The 25,284-nt window shown below is 35.8% G+C and overlaps 1 protein-coding gene across 1 annotated transcript in view; it reads left to right on the forward strand.

Annotated features, from left to right (window-relative positions):
* The window catches only part of Rhea (Talin_middle and talin-RS domain-containing protein rhea), a 112,906-nt gene that overhangs the window by 70,238 nt on the left and 17,384 nt on the right, over positions 1-25,284 (forward strand). The window contains exons 4-11 of the mRNA XM_078197483.1: positions 10,761-10,950; positions 12,475-12,876; positions 13,909-14,179; positions 14,951-15,454; positions 17,004-17,098; positions 18,661-18,749; positions 20,821-21,279; positions 23,255-25,068. Coding sequence (XP_078053609.1) covers positions 10,812-10,950; positions 12,475-12,876; positions 13,909-14,179; positions 14,951-15,454; positions 17,004-17,098; positions 18,661-18,749; positions 20,821-21,279; positions 23,255-25,068 — 3,773 coding nt within the window. The 5' untranslated portion in view covers positions 10,761-10,811. The remainder of the gene's footprint in view (positions 1-10,760; positions 10,951-12,474; positions 12,877-13,908; positions 14,180-14,950; positions 15,455-17,003; positions 17,099-18,660; positions 18,750-20,820; positions 21,280-23,254; positions 25,069-25,284) is intronic.

The following is a 25,284-nucleotide window of genomic DNA, read 5'->3' on the forward strand; positions in this document are numbered from 1 at the left end:
AAATAGATTGATAAAATATTTAAAATACATAAAATCCGTTAAACGGCTGGAATTTAGTTAGTTCGTTGGTTTTTGGTTGATGTTCGTTGTTTATAGTCGCGTTAATCATTAATTCGGGCAATTAGCTAGCCACTGTTCTAATTTTTTAATCTTAATTTTAATCTTCAGATTGTTCAGAAATTCAAGCATTGCAACACTCCTAATAAACATAGACGCAATAGTAGGAATTGAAAGTGCTACGCACCGTCATTCTGCTAATTTTAACCGATGCTGAGTGCTCGGCGAGACATTGGTCGCTACTGTTACCAAATTATTCGGAAACAATAACAATTCGGATCCGACAAAATGTTCAAGTAACGCGAATTGCAAAGTAAAAGCTGTGGCATTCGGTAATTAATTATTTTTTATCAAGAGACCGCAGAATTTATGGATGGTTTGCTATAAGAACCGGATTAGAAACAAAATTGCAAATATGTGAGAGGAACTGGAGAACATTTTTATATCATAAACAACTTATTGAAATTATTAAAAGAGGAAAAATATTTTCATTCGATTTATGCTTTTTTACCATAGGATTTTACCATACGATTCTTAAAATACATAAAAATTCACGGTTTAGTTATTAATAATGCGTTCGTATTGCAAACGAAATAAAGAAGTTTTCAGTGTCAGTCGGCGTGTGAAATGAAAATATTTTTAAATAAAAATAAGTACGAATAACCAGCTAGCATTCGTTATTGCGTAAAATTTATTATCACAGACGGTAGAAAAATAATTTAAAATACCACTGTACTATTTCGTTGAAATATATTTTCAAGAAATTTCTAAAGTAATTACGTTATCAGAGATTATTCTATTAAGATATTCTATGGAAGGTATTCTTTTACTATTTTGTCACAGTCTCTCTGTCCTCGTTGCACCGAAATGAACAGTTACGTCGCGTAATTGTTATTCCAGCGCTATGCGTCCAAAGTTCACTGCACCGAAAAATTATTTGCATACAAATAAGAACGTAAAAATAGCTCCACGTGTGAAAAAGGATATAGCAGTGGAGCTATAAATATTTGACGAGAATATTAATTACAAGATAATAAATCTCTCCCTCTTCGCCGTGCATAAAATAATGGATTATTCTGTGGAAAGTGAAAATCGTAAAAAACGGACAGTCTGAAAGCAGATTGATGAATTAGGAGAATACTTTTAATGCGTGACACGGGACAACGACGACAGCTGTGGGAAAGTTTATTCGTCGCGTAGAGATTAAACGTTGTTATCGCAAATTCCTGTTTAATGTTCGTGCTCTCACTATTTTTTAAACGAAGAAGAATATTTGCACAATATTTAATAGAACTTCGTGAAATTCATTGCAGAAAATACGATAAATCAAACAAAGGTATCCGTTCAATGACGTTAATGAATTTTACTCGAATCCTTCATTCGAATGAAAATACTTCATGCGAATATGTATAGTATTTTTATTCAAGCGAATACGTTCTTTTTTCTTTTATTTCTTTGGAATACTTTTACAATATAAAATATAAACTATAAATTGTACCTCGAGACCATTTGAGAATGAAATTATAAATAATCTTCTGATAAACTCTGATTCTTTTTTCGTTTCCGAGAAACAAATTATTTATCGAACATAATTTGGTAAAAATTAAATCTAGTTACAATTCAATATTTTCTCGATACCAACAGTTGCAACGGATTGGTGATATCGTACCGATTAAAATGTGTCCAAAACCTAAACGTGAACTCGATTCGATTACAATTAGTTAAATGAAAATCATTTCGTATCGTTATAATATTTTTGTAAGTTGTTCCTACAAATTATTATGTATCTTAGTTATGTAGTACCTGTCTATCGAGAGTATACTTTTTTATTTTGTACCTTTATATTTTTTATTCCACAAACTATTCCAAAGAAAATCGGAGCCGTAATTGCATTGTCCACATCGATCTTCGCTGCCCGCGTTCAGGACAGAATACGACGGTTGAAAAATCAGAACAGCGCATTCTCGCAGCATCGCGAGGGCCGGGGAGCAGAACAAACGCGACACAGAAAATTTAACGGGCAATTAACACCGACCGGCCCGGAATAGTCGGCTAGACCGACGGGTGTGACACACGGTTGTAGGGACCATCGAAAAAAAATTTACCGAAACCCACGCGCGCATCCCTCGAGAAGACGCTGTCGTGTTATCGTCACGAGATCGTGAAACGCGTCCGCGCGTTAACGACGCTCGTCGAGCATATAAATAATGATCCGGACGGTGTGTCGGAGTGCATATCGTGGCCGCGCGGATGCACTCGTCTCTCGGGTTGACCCAATTGCGGCTAATGAGGTCATTCCTCTAAATACATTCCATGGAAATTGGAAAGTGACGTACCGCGGTCGAGTGAAGCAACTTTGTTCAACGGCGAATCAATTTCTGCAGTGGGAATGGCATCGGATCGGATAATGGATCGCGCCGGGGGTTGTTTCGCCATTTATTTCATTTCGTCCCGTGTAGAACCCGCGTCTGCGGCACGTCCACTGTCTTTCAAACCGCGCGTCGCGCGCGCACCACTGTTTCACCTCGATCGCTGGCCAAAATTGTTTCACTCGTTTTCCTGGTACCACTCGGCGATGAAATGATGCCTTTAATTACTATTACTATTATTTTATTTACATCCTATGCATCCCTTTGTGAAATTGCAATAATCCTTAAAAGATACTGTTAATAGTGATTAGTGTACAAATAAAGTGTGGAAACAAATTTAAAAGTTACATAACTTTAACAATTTTTAATTAATATTGACGGCATTGCGAAGTAAGATTTAGTAGATATTAGTCGAACATTGTAAATACTAAAAGTAAGAACGATAGAAATCTTAGATAAAATTGAATTTTATTGGTGCAAAAACTGAAAATCGTAACAATTATAATATCAATAAAGATTTCAGAAGAAAGCAGTATTTAACTGATATAAAATGAAAATTAAAACCGATTAAGAATAAGAACAGTTGATAATTGAATGAAAAGTGAAATTTAATTGATGTGGATTTAAAATTATAACGAACGAAGACAGTAATCGCTTCAGAAAATATCAAAGAAAGATAAGATTTCATTGTGAAAATTCCGCAATTATAGATAGTAAAAATTCCGCAAGGAATATAACTAATAACTTAAGAGTTTCAACAATTCAAACTAAGTACAATGAAAGCTTCGAAGAAAAATAACACTTGATATAATTTAAGAAACGTATCAATTAAAACCACACACTCGCTCGAAGATTATAAACAATATCCCTTTCGCGTCAGCACCTGCATTCATTCGTATCTTAGGAGAGCAAAAATCGAGCAAACGATTCGAAAACGTATTCGTGCCCGCGGAAGCACGCTAAATGGTGTCTGCTCAATTATGAATCGCCGAACGAAGAAATTTCAGCAGCAAAGTTGATTTAACAACGACGGGCCGAAAATGCCGGAAGAATAAGCGAGAAACAAACGAACCGCCGAGCGATTAAGTCGAAAACAAACAGCCCTCGGTAAACACTGTTGCAAAATACAATCTGGAGGTCCGGAGTGAAAATAAAATCCGCAAACGAATTGGGAGAGAGAGCGCCTGTGTAGCAGCAAGCGGCGACGACGTGCAACAGCGGGAAAGCGAAGAGTGAAAATTAGATGGATAAGGAGTAGAAGGAAATAAGCGGAAGGGCGCGCAGGGACAAGGAAACGAAAAGAGTGGAAAATTCTCGAGGAAAGAAGGGCGGCGACGCGGCACGCGCGGGGGGTGGGGGTGGGGGGGATGAAGGAGAGCGGGTACGGGGAAAAACAAGAATGTTGGTCCGGCACGAGGAGAGAAGAAAGAAAAGTGCAATGGGGGAGGAAGAGAGAGGCTTCGACAGGCTGGGGTTGTAAGAAGGGATGGTCTCGGGTGGTCGTGCTCGAGTTTGACACAGTCAGAGACCTGCGTTGCCTGGCAACCTGTAAGGGTGGAAGTCCACATTGGCGTACGCCGCGCCAGCGACGAATTTATGCGTGTGGACCACCCGTCATCCGCGCCACCCCCGTCGGGACGCGTAAAAAAAAACCGAATAAACGAACGAAACAGCCTATAATTGGTGATCTCTTCGTGACCGGGCCTTTCGCCGCAATATATCGCGTTCGTGTATCATCCCCGTGGGTGTCGAATATATTTTTTCAAATCGTACCGACATCTCTCTCGCAGGAACTGGATTAGGGACGGACGGAAATTGATTTTTGCCAAATAATTGACTGTGACTTTTGCAATTCGATATTGCTGGAAGCATTAATGCTGTTAAAATAACCAGTCACTAATTTGTTAATTTGTGATTATCATAGAGATACATTTATTTACTCAACATATATATTACTTGCGGTAAATATTATAATAACGCTCGTTAAAGATCAATAATGGTGCATATTTCTGTAAACTAATATAAAACAGCTGCTTTTTGTAAATCTAGCATTTGTGCAGAGACAATTAATAATTGCACACTTTAGCTATATGAGAAAAAGTTTATTCTTTCAACCGCGGTCAACAAAAGTTGCCTTATCTGCGTGTTCTGTTATCCTCCTTTTTTTAAGCAATGAAACTTTTCTCCAAACAAAATATCGGCAAACAATGAGATAAAGTAACAAGTGGTATATGGAGTTAGGATGCACTGTTCGAAATATTTTCTTCGCATTCGAAAGCTTGTGACAGAATAATATGGTATAAAAATTCGATGGTCTCCCTGTACGTAATTGATATAGACTGTGAATTTTATGCGATTATGGCAAACACGAGAATAATTTAAGACAGTGAAAATATTAGAAGAAACGAAGGATGTCGATGTACCGATTTGAGCTTATTAAAATTTAGAAAAAGAACTAGCGCATCGCTTTTATGCATTGCAATTTAGATAAACAATTTTATTTTTTAATAAAGATCGACAGTCTATTAATAAAACAGCTATACATTTAAAATATTTACCCGGTATTAAATAGTGAATATTTGCATAAATCAATAGCCAATGAAATAACAATGAATCTCTGTGAAAAATTATACAGAACACAGCACGTATTAACGTTAAATTTGTAAATGAAATATTGTTGTAAATGTTGCTTTGTAGTGGATTCTACGTTTTGATTACAGAAATTAGTTACAAAATTGGTTTTTAATTTTATTTGCAACTCTCACTTTACAGAATCAGCTTTCGTACGCCTTCGGTTTTTGTAATTTAGTGTACATGGAGTGTCGACCGCTTTTATTGTCGCAACTTTTTGCGAAAACTATATCTTCGGAACCTTTTTATTGTTCATCATCCTCTGTCGGGCGGTTCAAAGGAATTTTGAAACGGTTGACGAGGCTTATAGAGTGGACCATCAAATAATTGAACGATCCACAATCTATATTTCATGTTTCTTCGTTGCAGTCACAGTCTATTGTTAGTGTCCTCTACTGACACACGCATACACACAACACCCGCCGCCATCTTTGTATCGATATTTTGAAAGTCGTAAGTGTTCTTACATCGGTCGACCGACCGCTTCTTTGAAAATATCGAAGCCACTGCAAATTACTGCTTTATTACTTTATACTCATTGCGATTATTAAGAACAGAAATAAATGTTTATTTAACTCCTGCCTCTTATAATACTGCAGGCACTTCTAATTATTCATTTAAGCCCATAGGCTAATGATTAAATTATTAGTACCAAGGATATTGTAACAGAAAGTTCGATTATATTTGAATGATTTGATCTTCTAGTAACTCGAAGAAAGATTCTTAATAATCATAATTTAATAATTAATAATAACTTGTCTTTAACTTCGTTAATATTTTGAAGTTGATATTTGTGGATTAATATAATAATAAAGGAATCAAAAATAAATTCCTGTGACTAATTATTGGAATAAACAGAATGTAAAGAACTAAATTATATTTCAACAATTCGATGTTCTCGTAATGCAAAAATGATTTTAAATAAAATAGATTTTCGATTGCAAAAGAATTACTGTTATTATATTAATAATTTGATTTTCCCCCGATACAAGAAGTTATTTTTAAATAATTCATACGAGAGTGTTTCTTAAACGGAGTTTATTTTCTAGTATATACGAATTAAAACCGTCGGGTTCATTTAAATCCAATAAGAAGCAAAGAAATCTGTAAATTATTATTCCCGAGTCTGCAGAATTCCGTGTAAAATTGCACGAGGATTTATACAAACCCGCGTAACGTCGGAATCCTTAATCCACTCGTGGCTTCTGTTTCTTAACAGAATCAAGGACCACGGGATGAGACGAATAATCTGCTTCTCCTTTGGTTGGAACTATTTCATCAACACAGAAACTTTGTAATTAATCAAGTTTTCAATTAACATAACCACGCTTAGCCCTTCGCGTTCTCTCGTGGAATTCCTTTTTACAAATCGCGTCTCGGCGACCCCGAATCAAAGGGTTGAAACGCGAAATCGTATTTCACGAAGCAACCAGCTTTCGAATAATTAACATGGGCTTACGGGTAGGGGAAATTTACTGTTGACTATGTAAGTATATTAAGTGTATCGAACGTTTTATTACTTGAATAGATACTCGCAAAATTTTGTTATGTAGCTGAATTTGTTTGTTGGAATTGCAATTAAATTTCTATTCCGGGTTTCAGAATTTTTATAAACTGCGAAGAGAGTACGATTAATTAGTTGACCGTTTAATGAATTTTATGTTCTACTTATTAGTTCAATGTTTAAAAAATTTCGTCAATAGAGAAAGAAGTAGAATTAGTTTAACATTCAATCAATTACACCGACAGAGAACTGTCTTTAAGTATTATTAATTAAAATTCAATAAATTTCGTTTAATTGGCCGAAGTTTAATAATTAATATTTAATGAACATCGCAAGAACTAGAATGAAAGGTGAATTTTCTACGTCAACTAAAAGGTTGTTCATTATAAACAAAATAAGAATGCTACGATGGACTTCAAATTCTCTGGAAAATGTAAACTATAAATTTAAAATAATAGATTTATCGTTCTACATTTGCAATACAATATGTATATTATATTTATTTGCTGTTTTGTCCTAGTAATATCTAAAATTAAGAATAATTAAACAGAAAAATGTTGACGTAAACGTCTGTTCTAGTGTATAAATTTCAAAGAAGCAGAAATTAGCGAAATTTTATTTTCTTAATTAAATTCTGCAGAATACACTGCACGGTATTTTTTATGCTGAATCTTAAAATATGTTATATATTATTTTCAACGTGAAACGAGCTTTTTCCTACCACAATTCTTACTTAACTCAGTCACTTCCGTAAATTAATGCATGCAAATTCAAAATTTGCATAAACATCTCGAGCTTTTCGCAACTGTTGAACGCTACAAGACCACGGGAAATGTTACCAAGAATCGTTGAACGTTGTTTGAAACAAAGAACAAGATTTGCATACCTCTTGTTAATATTAAAGCCGCGTTGTTCGTTCAAATTTAGTGATAAACAAGTTACATTGTGTTACGATTAAATAAATGCAAACTGTGGTATGAGTCTAAAAGTTGCACAATAACTGTTCATAAAATTTTTCATAATTAAGAAACAAAAATTCTCGTTTATTTTAATTTTGAAAGAAGTGAAAGTTGCTTAGAGAGACTGCCATTAATAAAATGACACAGGTTCGATTTAGTTAATACAATGAACTAGTTACGGTTTAATTGATAAAATGAACTAGTTAAAATTTAATTAATGTAATGAAATCTTCACGATTCAATCAATACGACGAATTAGTTAAAAATGAAATTAAAGCAATGAAATAGACCTAATTCAATTAATACAATGAAATTCACTAAAACAGTGAAATTGAACTAAAACAATAAAATAAATACAATTTAACCGTAACAATGAAATAAATACAATTTAACTAAAACAGTGAAATTAATACTATTTAACTGTAACAACCAGATAAATACGATTTAATGGAAACAATTAAACAGGTAGAGTCTTGTTGAATATCAAAGGAAGAATCTTGTGTCTCGACCTTCACGGTTCTATAGCGCATCGAAAACATAGTCGTTAAATAAAACAACGTTTCCACAGCAACGAAGAAAGCTTTCGAGCCGGTGCTCTCTCGTCAGCAATTAGACGTGTCACGAGTGGAACGAGACAGTCGACTCGTCTTCATTACGGTGATTTATTCGTATAACGCTCGCGGCTTATTCCGTAACTTGTTGATGCAAATAAAGCTCGACGGTGGTGTTCACGACCCCCGCAGAGAGCAAATGAGAGGCCTCGTTTCACCGGATCGATTTAATTAGGCCCGAGCTGCTCACAATTTATTTTTATTAGCCGGATACTCCGTGACGGGGGTGGCTCTCGCGCCTATCAACTACACGGGTCCCGTACCGCACCCCGTGACAAACTTCTATGGGAATCGTATCGTTGCCGTAGGAGATCGATATGCGTGCCGGTGATGATCTACTCGCTCGGTTATTCATTGTCTAGTTACAGGGGAGAAATCATCTTACGTGAGACACGTGAGAAAATCAGAGCTGTGAGATGTCGAATCGTAATGTTGATAATAATATTTTATCATTTCTTTAAATATAGAATTGTTACGTTATCATTAATTTTACATGCTAATTCCACGCGCAATATTTTCGACAGATTACAATTTGAATCGCTTTGAAATTTTCATTCATCATTCGATTATGCGATTGCATGTTATCTTAGTCACAATCACCCGCACATATCGATGTTTATTATCAGACCACGGATTTTATTGTTACTGTTACGTTGTTTTTAATTCATTGCGACAATTAAAGAGGCAAATACATTTTTATTTGACGCTTGTTTTACGCAATTGCGGAACAAAATTTTTATTTTACACGAAGATCCACAGTTTAATTATTATCAATTTAAGGAAGATATTTTTAATTATGAGTGGACTAGTGATAAAAATTATCTGCATCATTTTCAAGGCATAGAGGTCAAGTAAAAATTGAGTTTTTCTTTCAATAATTGTAACAAGTTGAAATTCGCGCACCGACATACTTAGTTTCTTCGAATCTGTTTGACATTTTGCCAAAATTGCGTAAAATTCGCGGTCTAATTAATAATTACATGCGACCGAAATTCTCTTTTTGTTGCTGACGACGGTACGACAACACCTCGATTACATAGCCGCGTATATCGATTATACAACAACGTGGCAACATAATTAAGCTATCAGGTGTCCGCAATCATTACAGATAATAATTAGACCGCGGATGTTTGTGCACTTAATATGTAGTAATTAAAACTGTAGATAAGTTCGAAAATACTGTTACATTCCTTGCAACTTGTTAAAGTTAATAAAAGGAGAAATAAATCTCTGTGCTATATCAATATCTTGCAATTGATATAGACAATGTTCATTTTGGATAAAAATTCGCGGACTATCTATGACAATTTAAATAAACCAATTTGCAATTTGCTAAATAGCAAATATAGAATTTTGTTACATCTATATATTATGTCTATAAATATGGCCTGTTATTATCAGTTTTTAATTTCTTACTGGACATTGTTTAATTACAAGTTATTCTGAGTACTTCTGTATCATCTTCAACTTAAATAACAAATCAGATTTTGTTACTGATTTCTTCGTAAGATTTTTCGAAAATGTTTTCAGGCTGCTGTTAATTTGTTTGCTTAATAGCAAACATTATTTCTGCAGAATTGAAATTCTATTACGGAAGCGCCTGATTCAATGTATTTTGATAGGAAAATTAGTTTAGGAACTGGAGTTAACAAAGTGTGAGATGTTCTGAAAATTTACGACAACGTAGCGCTGTTGCATATATGCATATATATATATATATTATAATTCTATTAAATTATTCCTCAGCGCACCGTGCAATTACACGTTCAAATAGAATGATAATCCCCGCACAGAAAATACAATGACCAATCCGTTGCAACTTGTTGCACTCGATTCGGCTGTAAAATGGAAATCGTATATACGCATAAACTCTGTTGTGCTCTTCGCGATGGCGCCAGTTGTTCAGAAATTCTGAAAATTAATTTTTATTAAGAGTGAGTGAGTAAATTGTTTCTATTTGCATTCACTGAGAATAAATTTGTATAACTTTTGTTCACTTTGTCAAAATAGTTTCTCTAACAATCTCTGTTACAGGTAGTTTTAATATTTACCTTAGTTTGATACAATTTATTCATTTAATGGTAAAGTTTAAAAAACAACATTTTTTAATACTTCTCTGATTGCTTTAAAATTTTGCAAAAGTCTCATTCAAATAATAAACTTAAATTAATATATCTGCAACAATTTGAACACAGAATATTCGCTAATAAACTTTGACGTTCGTGCGACTTTAAATAAGAAAAATGAATCATTATGTATATACGTATGTGTACAAAAGTAATTAAAATGAAAACTGTACGAACCTACACCTACGACACTTATCACAATTTTAGGATAACTTGAAACCGATTGAAAGAAAAGTCAATAGCAAATGATATAAAAGATCAAAATAAATAAGGAAACAACACGAATGTGTTGAACAAAGAGAAATTTGAAAGGAAAAACGATGAATATCGCGCGAATGGTGAAACACGTAGCGAAACGCATAGAAACAGGTAGAGCTCTGTTCTCGCGTAGCAAATAAAATACGCGAATTCGCTTCGCTTTGCTGCGAACGCGCGAAGCTACGTAACCATCGCAGCGTAAACAGTTTAAAAGCTCTTCTGACGAACTTATTTCTGTGTTTCAGTCGAGTGATTCCGGTGGTTTCCCTGCACGCAGATCACCCCAGGCAGTCGCAATGGCCACCCTATCCTTGCGCATCTACATCCCGGAGAAAAACGCAACGAAGACGATGCAATTCGACCCGAGCACATCCGTTTACGACGCTTGCCGTATTATCAGGGAGAAGCTCGTCGAAGCGAGCAACATGGGCCAACGTAAGCTCTGCTGCTTCTACCTAAAATATTCAGCGACCTATGGTAAACGTCCTCCGCGGAGACACGGGGGGGAAACGCGCGACCGTGTCCTCGTCGCACGAGCGATATTCACGGCGACGTTAATGAATATAATTCAATGGCCGGCCGGATGCAATACGGTTTTTATTAATCTCGAAATTACGACGATGCGAATTTATGCTAATTTCCGTTTTGCGCCGGTGGACGATTGAAATTTATTTAAGCGGACCAATTTCGCAACGGTGCACGGTTTACGATGTTTATAACCGGACCCATGGATTTCTCGCGGTGTTTTCACGAAAATCGCTTGGAAACGGAATTATGAAAATATTCAATGGATTTTACGGTACAGGGTGTTTCAGGGTTAAAATGACGAACTGTAGGTGGGATATTTGGACCGTGAAATAAACAAGTATACAGTATATGCTTATTAAAAAACTTAATAGGATTTTTCAAAATAAGATCTATAAAATGTGCATATGAAAACTTTTAATATTTGGATAGCAATACATTTTCAGAAGAAATGTTGAAATCAAAAGTTACTCCATTTAAAAGCAGGATGTAGTTTTGTATAAAACATGTTTCGATCAGATTTGATGTAACACGAGTATTTAATAAAATGGAAAATTTCTTTACTTGTTATATCATTTATTCTTTTACGATTAAATGCTGGTAAAGTAAATAATAATTAAGCTTGTGTAACAATTTGTACAATTGCCTCGTTCTGAACTGTTATCTGAATTTTTCACGGGTTATCCACGAGTCGATTTCAATTTGCCAGATAATTAATGCCGAGGGTGTGCATAAAATTCAAATGATGTAGAACTATGTTGCTGGTATTCAGCTAAAGAATTTTATATAACCTAGAACCACGTTTCTCGTATTCAGTTGAACCTTCAACTTTGGTTTAACACTTTATCGACCGGTCATTACTTTTTCGCGCACGAATACTTATATGCGCCTTTTTTTTTGTTTACAAAAATATTAAATCCACTTTCGTGAAGGTACTTTCTTTAGTATTTACCTTTTTTATTATAGGGCAACTAAATCTACTAAAATCGTTATATTTTATATTAACATCGGCATTAACACGTTAACGCCGGCGTCGATATTCTCGGTTTTCTCTGCGAGACGGCGCCCGAAATTTAAAAAAATTACATAATTATGTTAAGTTTGTAATATTGAATTTTTGTTTCTACTATTGAATGTCTGTCTATAACGTAGAGATAAAATAAAATACGTAAATACACGCTGTCCGTCACGTGACAGACACGTGTGACCCCATCGGTTATGCACGCCGGCGTCAACGTGATAAACAATACTGATTCTATTTTATATCTATTGTTAAAGCCAATTTATAGGCAACCGGTCGGTAAAGTGTATTATAATCATTTAATAAAGACTTTGTAACGACGCAAGATTGCGTCGCGAAAGTGTTAAACAAATAAACTTAACATCGTTGTTTCCGGTCCCCGTTGACGCTATAACGATCGTTCTCCGTTGTAGCCAAGGACTACGGACTATTCCTTGCCGACGAGGACGTCAAGAAAGGAGTCTGGCTGGAGCCAGGACGGAATCTCGATTATTACATTCTGAGGAACAGCGATCTTCTCGAGTACCGGCGCAAACTGCGGACCCTCAGAGTGCGCATGCTGGATGGAACGCTGAAGACACTGCTAGTGGATGATAGTCAACCCGTCGCCAATCTTATGGTAGTAATTTGCACGAAGATAGGCATCACGAATCATGACGAATACTCGCTGGTGCGGGAGCTGGCCGACGAGGAGACCGAGAATCAAAAGCCGGGCAATTTCGGCACCCTCACCCTCAAGAGAAAGAAGGAGGAGAAAGGCGAACGGGACGCGAAGATGGACCAGCTCAGGAAGAAACTGAAGACCGACGACGAAGGTAACGATACTGGAAATCATTTCGATTGAACTTTAATCCGTTCGTTTCGCGGAAACCTGTCGCTTCGCTTGGCAGTTCTATCCGCGCGTTACGTTTCTACGTTAACCCTTTATCTGCCGGCAGTTGCCTGACAGTTTTTCTTTTGTAACGAAGATCATGGCCGAGGATTTCCTAGATCAGTGTTCGAAAGCAACATGATTCAAAAAATTATTGGGGATACTGGAATCTGGCAAATTCTGCCGAAATTTTTATTTCAAACAAGATCGCTGGTTTTTATTTTCAGTGGTGTGAATAATTATAGACTTAAATATTCTTAGCGATATTTAAACAATAACTTCGAGATATGTCGTATTTGTATATTTATATTTTCTATTATTTCTTTATAGTCTTTTGGTATTTTTGAAATATTTGTGACGATACGGAAGCTACTTTGAGGCTATAATTATGTATATGATCGAAAAGCCTTTTACATAATAGGCTTTTGGTAAATAGCGTGTTAAGTAAAGCTGTTCTTATTCCTTTTATTCATACTAGTTGACAAATGAAACGATATCTAGCGAATTAATTAAATTTTACATATAGATTTTCGATTTTTACATATCGATTTTTCAAATCGAAGTTGGAACCAAATCCTTTAATCATTTCAATAGATTAAAAATATTACATCGCTATTCCGTAATAATTGCATTAAGTTCACAATCTAATAACAAATATAGTTATACTATATACATACTATTATTTCTAATAATACAACAATTTTCATCTAACAATATACTTTTGAAATTAAAATTTGAAAATTCATTTCAATTTCACGAAACTTGGAAATCACATCGCTTGCTATTGATATATTTAACAAACATCTAATCAAATCTTTGAAAACCTTCAGTGTTCTGTAACCGGAAATTGTTTTTCATCGACCGAAGGCTCTTCCTATTTCTTTGCAATTTTTTTTAATACACTTGCGATCTCCGCCGTGTTCCCCTATTTCTGCTTATCTAATCCACTGAGAGAAACCGTAATCTCTTTTCATAGTGAATTGGATAGATCCCAGTAAGACGTTGCGGGAGCAAGGAATAGACGAGTCGGAGACGGTGTTGCTGCGGAGGAAGTTTTTCTTCTCGGATCAAAATATCGACAGCCGGGATCCCGTGCAATTATCCCTTTTGTACGTTCAAGCAAGGGATGCAATTCTAGACGGCACGCATCCGGTTACTCAGGAGAAAGCTTGCATTTTCGCCGGAATACAATGTCAGATACAATTTGGCGACTACAAGGAGGACAAGCACAAACCGGGCTTTCTCGAGTAAGATCCTAAATTAAACATTTTTTTACCCTGACCTACTGTCGAGCAAACAATGCAAATTTTTCTGAGAAACAGAGGAGGGCATTGTTAGAACTGTGACTGCCTTTGAAAAGATATTTTGATCATTATTGTGAAATGTAGATTGTAGAAAAAAATGTTTAATAGAATTTTGTAAAGAAAATTGATTAAATAGTTCATTGCGAATAGTAATCTCATGATTAATAGATATTTTCTAATTTTTTTTTTTTTAATGTTATACTCATTGCGTTATTTATTATGATACTTTAGTAGGATTTTGTTTTATTATTCAAGAGATGACTGTTTAATACAATTTTAAAACAAAAATTGCTTTAATATTGCATTTTCAATAGTGATCTTATGGTTACATGAATTTCTTTTTATTGAAAATAATCAAAATTAATTCTTGTTACTCTTGGACAAATATAAAAATACTAAAGGTAATCAACAAAGTATTCATAATAATTATACTGCGAATTTTCATGCAACATAAAATTTCTCTAGCTTTATTGTAACAAACTAAAGGAAAGATGACAAATAATGAGTTTCTTGCGATTATTTTTGTAATTGACGCCTCGTAACATATTCCTTCGAAATAATTATTTTCCAAATTCAGTCACTTCTCCTCAATTAACTGTCGAACTGTTCTTATAACCGTTACAAAATTAATCAGATGAACTGGTTAAAACGTAAAATACTAATTCTATCGTCGTATCTGCATTAAAATTAACCCAAAATGGAACGTTTCCACAGCCTGAAGGAGTTTTTGCCGCAATCGTACGTTAAGGTGAAGGGAATCGAAAAGAAGATCTTCGCGGAGCATAAGAAACACGCGGCCGTCTCCGAGCTCGACGCTAAGGTCCTTTACACGAAAACGGCAAGGTCGTTGAGCACATACGGCGTGACGTTCTTCCTGGTAAAGGAGAAGATGAAAGGCAAGAACAAGCTCGTGCCGCGTTTGCTCGGCGTCACGAAGGACTCGGTGCTGCGACTCGACGAGAAGACGAAAGAGATCTTGAAGACCTGGCCGTTGACCACCGTTCGACGTTGGGGAGCCTCTCCGAACACGTTCACCCTTGACTTCGGCGATTACTCTGACCAATATTACAGCGTCCAAACCACCGAGGCCGAGCAAATCCTACAGCTGATTTCCGGTTACATCGACATCATCCTAAAGAAGCAGAAGGCCAAGGATCACTTCGGCATCGAGGGAGACGAGGGCTCCACCATGGTTGAGGACAGCGTGTCGCCTTTAAAGTAAGCTTTGCTTTCGCTCGACGTGCTAATTTGTTAATTGAAACTGCACGAGGCAAGCAGGTGCGTCTCTGTACGATGAACACGGTAGCTGCAGTGGGTCTAGAAAAATCTCATCTGAAAATTCTTTAGAGCTAATGAGTACAGGATTGATTAGAACGACGATCGGACAAATTTTCATTTTCGTGAATTACCTTCGTAAAATTTCAGAAAGGGAACAGATTTTCTGCACTGTTTTTACTAAACATAAAGTAATGTCACAATATATTTATTAATATACACTAGTCTTCTTGTATTTTACAAGTTGTAATGATCAATTATCATTTCTAATGACGATTGTTCGTTGTTTAAGAGATACTCTGGTTTACAAGTTTAAAGAAACTGATTTATTTTCAATTCCTTTACTCATTTCTTATATCAATTTGTTACTGTTTTTACAAAATAATAGGTTATTACTATAATTTATTATTATTATTTAAAAGGATAGGAAAGTAAATAATAGTAGAAAACATGAAACACTAATTGCTTTTATTTTTACTCATTTTGTGAAAAATCTACAAATTACTTTTTTTATTCTTATATCATGTTCATCTTTTACTGTTTAATGCTAGCAACAGCTATAGCCGCACGTATTAATTTAATGTTGCACATAGAATTAGTAAAATTTATAATTTTGTTTTAGAAAACACGGAACATTGCTTTTTTCGCATATATCTTATAATAACACGTGCTTTAGGCCTGTGAACAGTATGATACGGTCCTGCAAAGATGTGGGACAATTATCGATGCTAACTGAGCCCCGGAGATGCCAGTTTCTTTTCGTCGTACGCGACGAAACTGATTAAATGGTTCTCGAGCTTGCGTTTTTTGTAACTTCGTATCATGGAAGAGTTTTTGAGACAAAGATATAGAAGCTATGTAGAAGCTAGAAAACGGTATGAACTTTACTCAGTGATACTTTTCCACCGCTTTGATTTTAATCATTTGTAATTTAAGCAAAGAATTCTCTGCCCGAGGCGATTTGAAACTTGAACGAAGTTGCAGATACTCCTTCAAAATATTAGGAAAGTTACTTAGAACTTGGAGTCTACGAAACATTTTAAATAGATACATCATTCTGTATGTTTTTCTGAACTTAGTCTTTAATTCACTTATCACTTAAATTAAAATGAAAGACCCATAAGTTCGTATAATTCTAAATATCCATAAAGCTTCAGATAAAACGTGGATATAAAGTTTTAGTTGTATAAAATAGTGTTTTATAAAATAATATCCTTTCTGAGAAAATACCAAAGAAAGTGATCAAGCTCAAATAAAAATTTCATCAATTATTTCATTACTTCTGAGACTGTCAAATAGTAAAATAGATAGTTTCAAATAATTGATGTTAAAGTGTAAAGAACATCTTGCAGATAATTGACGGATTAAATTCAGACCTAAAAATAAATATCTAACTAATTAGACCATATAATAGCAACGTTTATCATGGAGAAATAAAAGACAATGTCTGTTTTCCCTTCAGGTCACTAATTCAGTTTCATTTTGTCAACAGGGCAACATTCATGCAACACGCAACAAGTAACGTCGGCAAAGGAAATGTGGAAGCTGTATCAGTTGCTATACCAGCAGTCATGAGAGTCGGAGATGGTAAGAAATCTCCTATATTTTTACAGTTCCTCCAAAATCAGTGTCTTGTATCTGTAGATTGTCGTTTAGATTTCACGTTTCCATTGTTGCTAATGATGATAACAATATCTTGATAACTGATATTGACAACTTCCAATTAATTGTGATATTAATTTTTTCGTTGCCCTTAATGTAAAGTAGTTTATGAATGGTCTAATTTTTATGACTTTAATGAAAATTTACGGGGTATATTATCCGTTGATTTTATTCAAGACGACATAAGACACTGCATTTTGATGTTGCCTGACTATCTCATGGTAAAAGGCAAAAAAAGGGAACCTGAGAAACCCTTGCACGTTTGAATCCTCCGGCATTAGCTATTGATTTCGTCAATTTTGTACATACTATACTGCTCGTTCGACAAGTTTAAACGGAACCTTACGTTAGGGATATTTCGGCCAAACATTTTACATTTTTCTATTACTTAATGTTACCGGATCATCGCAAACATTAACCAAAAGATAAGAAAATCGCGGTACTTAAATGAAAATCTATTTAAAACTGATACGGAAAATTAATTAGAACATGTTATACATAATTTCCGTTTTTAGAAACTAATTATATTATTTCCGATTGAATAAAATAATTTTTATTGATTCTTTTAGAATAATTTGAATTTTTGTAAATATTGCTGACAGACTGAGAAACTTATTAAATAGAGAAAGTATTTCTCAAATAGTAAGATCACTTTTTAATCTCAGTAATGTGAGAAGAAAAGAGATATTTTAATGATAACCAAAGTTGTGGGGTACAGGATAGAAAACATACAGACTAGTTATTGAAGTCATTCAGAATTTGTGTACTGTATAGTTTGCAAGTATGCTACGTTAAAGTAAGTTACAAGTAATTAATTTAGAGATTAAAATTTGAATCTCATACGTAAATAAAAATGCAAAGTGTTTTGACATTAAATTAAGTTACTTAAACTTGAACAGAAAAGGAAGAAACTTGTGGGTCACTCTAATACTTTTATCAAATTAGTTTTACAATCTTCATATGAAAGTGATTAAATTTAGAAGATCGTTCTAAATTAATAAGAGGTGTCCTTTGACCTATTTGATACAGATAGGGTCGAATTGTAGTTTTAATAGATGTCTTTTGACCCATTTGGTAAAAATAGTGTTAGATTAAAATATTAAAAGATGTCGTATGACTACAAAAATAGTGTTAATTTTTGTAAGTTGTAGAAATACTATACTATTCTTATACTCTTCAGTATGCTATCGTATGCTATCGTATGCTACTGGTTACACACACGTCCATTTGAATTTCCTTTGCATTTGAACCGCTCTGACAACGGTCTTTTAAACTTGTCGAACTGTATATATATATATCTGTCTCGTCGTTCCGTGCGTAAAAGACGCGAGCGAACCTGAAGAGCTTTTCTAAATGTGTTGCTTCGCATCACGGAGCCGATTAGTGGGTATCTAGCTTCTTGTTGAGCGTGCTCGGTGTCGTGCAATCGATCGTAACGATCGATCATTGTAAATACCACTCGGATAGTTGCATGATACGATTTATAGGGGCTCGACCATATGAGACTGGGCACATGGGCGGTGCTCAATACACGACTGTCAGCGGCCAGGTGAACATCGCTCACGCTCCACCGATGGTAAGAGCTATGAGAAACTTACAGGCACTTGCTCACGTTGAATCCCAGTGTTCCTTGATATTTTGTAATAATACAATTTTATCAACTATTGCACATTGGTTCAGGGTATCTGTATCATTCGATGACTTATAGATAAATTGATCTTGACAGCTCATGATTGCTTTTGTTTAAGTAAAGAACCCGGTTCATCAATCCAAAAACATTAAATTTGTTTTGCTTCAATCTATGGTAGCATATAGTGTCTGCTAATTTGCAACTCCTATGATGAAGCTCTGCTTAAATTGTGTCCATTTATGACACATATTTTTCACCGAAATATTAATACTCCTTCCTTGAAGGTGAGAATAAATTATTCTAAAAGTTTCAAGGAAAATAACTTCACGGTTTCTTAACATAAAATCGCAAAAGTTATGATATTTTTGAGATTCTAAAACTAGCTCCACCTTTAAGCTTATTTTATATTTATACTCAACAGTTTACCTAACAAGTATCAAAGATTATATTCTAACAATTTCCCTGAAAATTATTATTTAGAAAACAAAATTCTTTTAGAGATATAGTACAGTCATTGGAAAGTCTATTAATATTTTTAAGAATACATTTTGTAAATGTGCATAGTTTTCTAACGTTTAATTTTACTTCATCGTAACGGTGATCATTCGAACCTTGTTTGAGGATAGTACATAATCTATGTGACACTGGACCTACGACGGAGCAAGAGCTATAGTAATTTCCACTGTAGTAATAGCTTAGATCGAGCATCTATAACCGATCGCAGCATATAATCGGCAATACATTTAAGTTCTAGAAATCATTGATAAGTTGACTTCGTTCTAAGTTGAAGCGAACTTTCATGCGACTAATAGACGGTTAAATTTATTTTCATGCTAGGCGCCTTCTATTACGGACACAGAGTAGGTACAAAATCATAAAACTTTCAGTTATCGTGCAATTGGTTATTGAAACACAATCACAAACGCAACGATTACCGTTTTAGTTTCATTATATTGCGTTCTTTTGATTTTTAAATATATTGCAGACATCACTGATGTTTAATGGTACTTTTATTACATTAATTCCTATGAAATAAAGACAGTGAAGTCTGTATTGCTAATGTTTTTTTCATGTAGCACACAGCTTTGTTTGCTATGTATTTTAAACCATTTCACACTGGTCATCGAGATTTCTAAGACAAGTTCATTAGAGATTGATTAATCTTTTATGGTTTTCAAACTATATTATATTCTCTATATAGTGTATAGCTTTTCATACATTAAGATTTTTCAATGATTCAATTGATTAATACAGGATTTACGATTATTAATATGAGATATACTACAATTTATTTCTGCTTTTATTAGATAAATGAAGAAATATGTAACTTTGTTGTAGAAACATTTATGTGTAAAAGAAAAAATAAAGGTGACGATGAATAACGTGAAAGATTAGACAATCTCATAATGTAAATCATGAAATTGGGATAGACAAACTAAAAAGGTCTTTATAATAATAACCACATATTTATACTGTGTTTCCGAAAACATAGTACACTATGTTCACTAGTTAAATGAATAACAATATTAAATCTAATCATATTTATTATCATACTGACATTTATTCGATAAATTATTCCAATTTTGAACACAAATAGTAAACCTATCCCAAATTTGTCATCCATCTTGCTATACAGTGGCATTCATTTCTCAAAGAAAGTTTAACATTACAAATATTATTCTACCAATAAAAGCAGTAAGATTTTTTATTCAGCAATCTCCTATTTGCAAAGTGTCTATATTAATATAGTTGCCACTGTATTATTATACCGAATAGATTGCACATATTTATGCAAACTTATACTTTTACGAACAAAATGTAAATTACAGAATTCAAAATCAGATGTAATTTTATCTTATCTATCGAAAACTTCCAAATTACAGCATTTCCTTTATCGTCGTTTCTTTCTGCGAATCAGCTGCCAAAAGTACAAGTTTGCTAGATATGCAGTCTGCCAACAGTTCTATGACCGACGACCGCAACTTCACGCATAAAAGACAATCTGGATTGACACCAGGTGCAACAAACCAAGGTCACATCCGTCCTGTCCGAACCACAACGTGCCTTACTGTCGACTATCACCGCTGGTCACGAAGTGATCCATATCGCTGAGACTGAGCTGTCCTGCAAGGCATCGCTGCCCGAGCTCGGCACGGATCCAGCCTCTTTGAAATGGATCGAACAGACCATAGATACGCACAAGCAGAACGTCGGCTCGCAAATCGCGGCGATGAACGCCGCGACCGCGCAGGTAGTCACCTTGACTTCCGGTCCGGCCGACGGCGTGGATCACACCGCGGTGGGCGCAGCTATCACTACGATAGCGAACAACCTACCCGAGATGACGAAGGGCGTGCGGATGATCGCCGCCCTAATGGAGGACGACACTTCCGGCGACAGGCTCCTGGACGCCGCCCGGAAACTTTGCTCGGCGTTCTCCGATTTATTGAAGGCTACCGAGCCTGAGACCAAAGAGGTATGGTCGCTTATCGACGCGCTGATAAACTACAATATTTTCTTATCTAGAGTCCAAAGTCTTTACATCGTGATTTGTAAGAGATCTGCAGTTAAGACTATAGCAAGAATTTATTCTTCCTGGTTATTCCTTTTTAATAGATACTGCATATGATATTTAAATTATACGTTGTAAATATTTGAACTACGAATTGGGAGTATGAGTTTCAAATAATGTTTCCGGTGATTTCAGCTTTGATAAACAAAGAACGAAATTAATGTGAGCTACTACAATAGTCTATATACTTGTATTTTGAATATGTAAAAATAGTAGAAAGCTACGTATTCAATTAACGCATTTATTACTTGAAAGTGGAGTAGAAGCTTTGAATAAATAGTTATGTCATTAAATAAATACAAATGTTAGAGTATATAAAATTTAATGATACAATGTTGATGATAGTTACGATAATAATCTTCATGAAATTTTTCTCTTTCTGATTATATGGTAAATTTCACGATTATATTTTTTATTATTTATTTGTCTCGTTTAAATTGGAAAATTACGTGATAGAGTAACATATTTGCACTTTCTACAAATGAATGCTCGTTCAAATGAATAACTAATTTGTTTAAATATGAACGCATGTACTCTACGTCGAATCGAACAGTTCTCTTCAGATGTATTGAATAAAAGAGACGTGAATGAATAAAAAAGACATAGCATCACTTGCGATAGAAATGAATTTCAATTAAAATTGAATATAATATTTCATAGATTTAATATAGTATTTAAAAACAGATTTGAGATGCGAAAACAACATATTTTGAGTATTTAAAATAATATGAATCGCAATTAGTAATAGAATAAAATAGTATATTATGCGGTATTATTTAAAGTGGAAAGTAACGAAAATTTCAAACGAAAGTTTACACTCTACCTTTCTGTACAGCCTTACTACATAACGCCTATCTACGATAAATACGTAAGCACCGATACAAACAGTTTAAATAGTTAGTCACAGAACATTGATTCATCAATCCTGTTTTACTTTAATTTGAAATAACGTGCCCTAGTATCAAGTAGAAGTGGCTTCTTGAAGATATTTTCATATCATTATTTTCATTCCATCGTTGTGATTTTCAGACAATAGTGATTCTAGTTCGTTCATTGTTTTGCTCGAAAAACGCGTTTACTTACTAAGTGTTGCAAGATTTGTTTATTTGAATCTTGAGTTCCTTATGTGCTTTGAATAGATCATAAGTTTGGGTACATTTGAGAGACAATGACTTTTAAATGTCAGATATCTAAACACGGTAGACATCGAAATTTTAATAAACTCTCGGAAAAAGTTTTGTGAAAGCTATTATAGTATAAAGAAAATGAAGAATTGTTTATTACAATTAGTACAGGGAATTTATTTAAGGAGTAATTATTAAAACATGTATCCAAACTTCACACGATAAGGTAATTTATTCTAGAGTAGCAAAATCATGTATGCACACGACACTTCACTTGTATTATGTTTTTCCTTTAGAAAATATCTATCTGAAAGTCGAGATATTATTCTCGCGTGACGGTTTCGAAAAATCCAATTTTATTAATGTTTTAATCAAAAATCTATATAGTTGAGAATATATTTGAACAGCATTTACAGTTGCTGTTTGTAAATAGTTTACAATTTCTTTATTCATTGTGCACGATGAGAAAAAAAAAGTATTCAATCCCTCTATAACTTTAACGTTCTATTTTTTTATCTTGTAAAATGTCCAACAACAGAGTAAAGTAATAATAATGACAGCGTTTTGCTACTTTACCGCAAGATTTTCTCAGGTGCTATTTGAGTACAGTAATTATTAGAGGAAAATATTTTAACTATTTCATTTTAAAAGCATTCTAAAGAAATGGTTGAAGTTAGCTTAATTGTGTTACCGTCACGCAGAATTACTCCACAACAGAGTTTATCCAAAACTAATTAATCTCATCTACCTTACAGCCGAGACAGAGCCTGCTGAACGCAGCGTCTCGCGTGGGCGAGGCTTCGCACCAAGTATTAACAACCATTGGAGAAGAGAACGACTCGAACCGGGAGCTGCAAGATATGCTGCTTGCCTTGGCAAAGGCGGTAGCTAATTCAACTGCTGCATTAGTTTTGAAAGCGAAGAACATAGCAGCGACTTGCGAAGATTCAGCCACCCAAAATCGTGTGATATCTGCTGCCACGCAATGTGCCCTGGCTACATCGCAGTTAGTCGCTTGTGCCAAGGTTGTTGCTCCAACGCTGCAGTCTCCAGCATGCCAAACGCAGCTAATGAACGCCGTCAGGGAAGTGACAAGAGCTGTCGAAGGTTTGGTGGAGGTGTGCAACGAGACCTGCAACGATGACAACCTTCTGAAGGAACTGAGCGCAGCAGCATCTGAAGTTAGTAGAACCCTGAACGACCTGTTGAATCACATAAAGACAGCCACGAGAGGCGAGCGTGCTAAAGAAACAGTACAAGAGGGTGCAGTAGAAACGATACTGGTAGCAACGGATAAGTTATTTGCCAGCACCGGAGACGCCGGAGAAATGGTCAGGCAAGCAAGAGTGGTTGGTCAAGCGACGGCTCAGTTGATCCAGAGCATAAAAGGTGAGGCTGAGAGGCAAACTGACTCTGAACAACAGTGTAGACTGCTGGCTGCAGCCAAGATGCTCGCTGACGCCACTGCAAAGATGGTCGAAGCTGCTAGACAATGCGCCAGCAGTCCCCACGACGCCAAAATGCAGGACCAACTGCGGCAGGCTGCAGAAGAACTTAGGGCAGCAACCACCGCGGCAGCCACTCCGGCTTTGAGGAGGAAATTGATCACGAGATTGGAAGCTTGTGCGAAACAGGCCGCTGCTACCGCTACCCAATGCATAGCTGCTACGGCAGGAGTCGCGCATCACAACACTAACCCGTCTAGTCAGAAGGAATTAACCACAGAATGCCAAACCATGATGCAACACATACCACACCTAGTAGCAGGCGTGAAGGGTGCTCAAGCACAGCCAGATAATCCCACGGCACAATTAAACTTAATCGACGCATCTGAGCAATTCTTGCAGCCTGGCAACTCTGTGGTGAAAGCTGCCAGAGCGGTTCTACCAACAGTCAGTGACCAGGCCGCGGCGTTGCAGTTGAACAACACCTCTCAGCAGTTGGGTACTTCTTTGACCGATTTGAGGTCTGCCGTAACTCGTGCCAGAGAAGCCTGTGGTGGTTTGGAGCTGGATGCTGCCGAGGAATTGATCAACAGCCTCAAGGACGAGTTGGCCGAATTTTATAGAGCTGTTGAAGCCGCATCCCTGAGACCTCTACCAGACGAGACAACAGAATCCACTGCTCTTCGACTGGGCGCCACGTCGAAGAACGTTGGATTTGCGATGGCCCGTCTTCTATCCGCTGCTAAGCAAGGAAACGAGAATTACACCGGAAGTGCGGCCAGAGAGACTGCGTCCTCGTTGAAGGACCTGACTTTTGCTGTTCGAGGCGTGGCTGCCACGTCGGATCAACCTGAAACGCAAAAGAAGGTGTTGATGACAGCGGATGATGTTGTCCTGAAGTCCCTGCGTCTTGTCAAAGAGGCACGGCGAGCCCTAAAAAGTCCTGACAATCCTGAGAACGAAGCTAACTTGGCTGCCGTCGCTAAAGATGTGTCGAATTCTTTGAACAAGTGCGTCTCCTGTTTGCCTGGTCAAAGAGACGTCGACGACGCGATCAAGAATATCGAGGACATGACGCAGGTGCTCGGCATGAACGAATACCCGCAAACCAACAAGAGTTATGGGTGAGTTTATTATTGTCCGCGATAAGGGCACCGTTATCTTGCAACGCGATAGTTTGTTACCTCATTGGTTCGCGTTTCAATTATCGTTCACTGACACACATTCGAATTGCATGCGGATAATGTGTGAGAATTTTTAATGACTCTGAGCATTTGGTTGAAACATGCTACCTGGAAAACCTATTAGTATTAGAAATGTTAATACAGTCATTTAAAATT

Source organism: Augochlora pura, chromosome 3 (assembly GCF_028453695.1).
Source record: "Augochlora pura isolate Apur16 chromosome 3, APUR_v2.2.1, whole genome shotgun sequence".
Classification (NCBI taxonomy): domain Eukaryota; kingdom Metazoa; phylum Arthropoda; class Insecta; order Hymenoptera; family Halictidae; genus Augochlora; species Augochlora pura.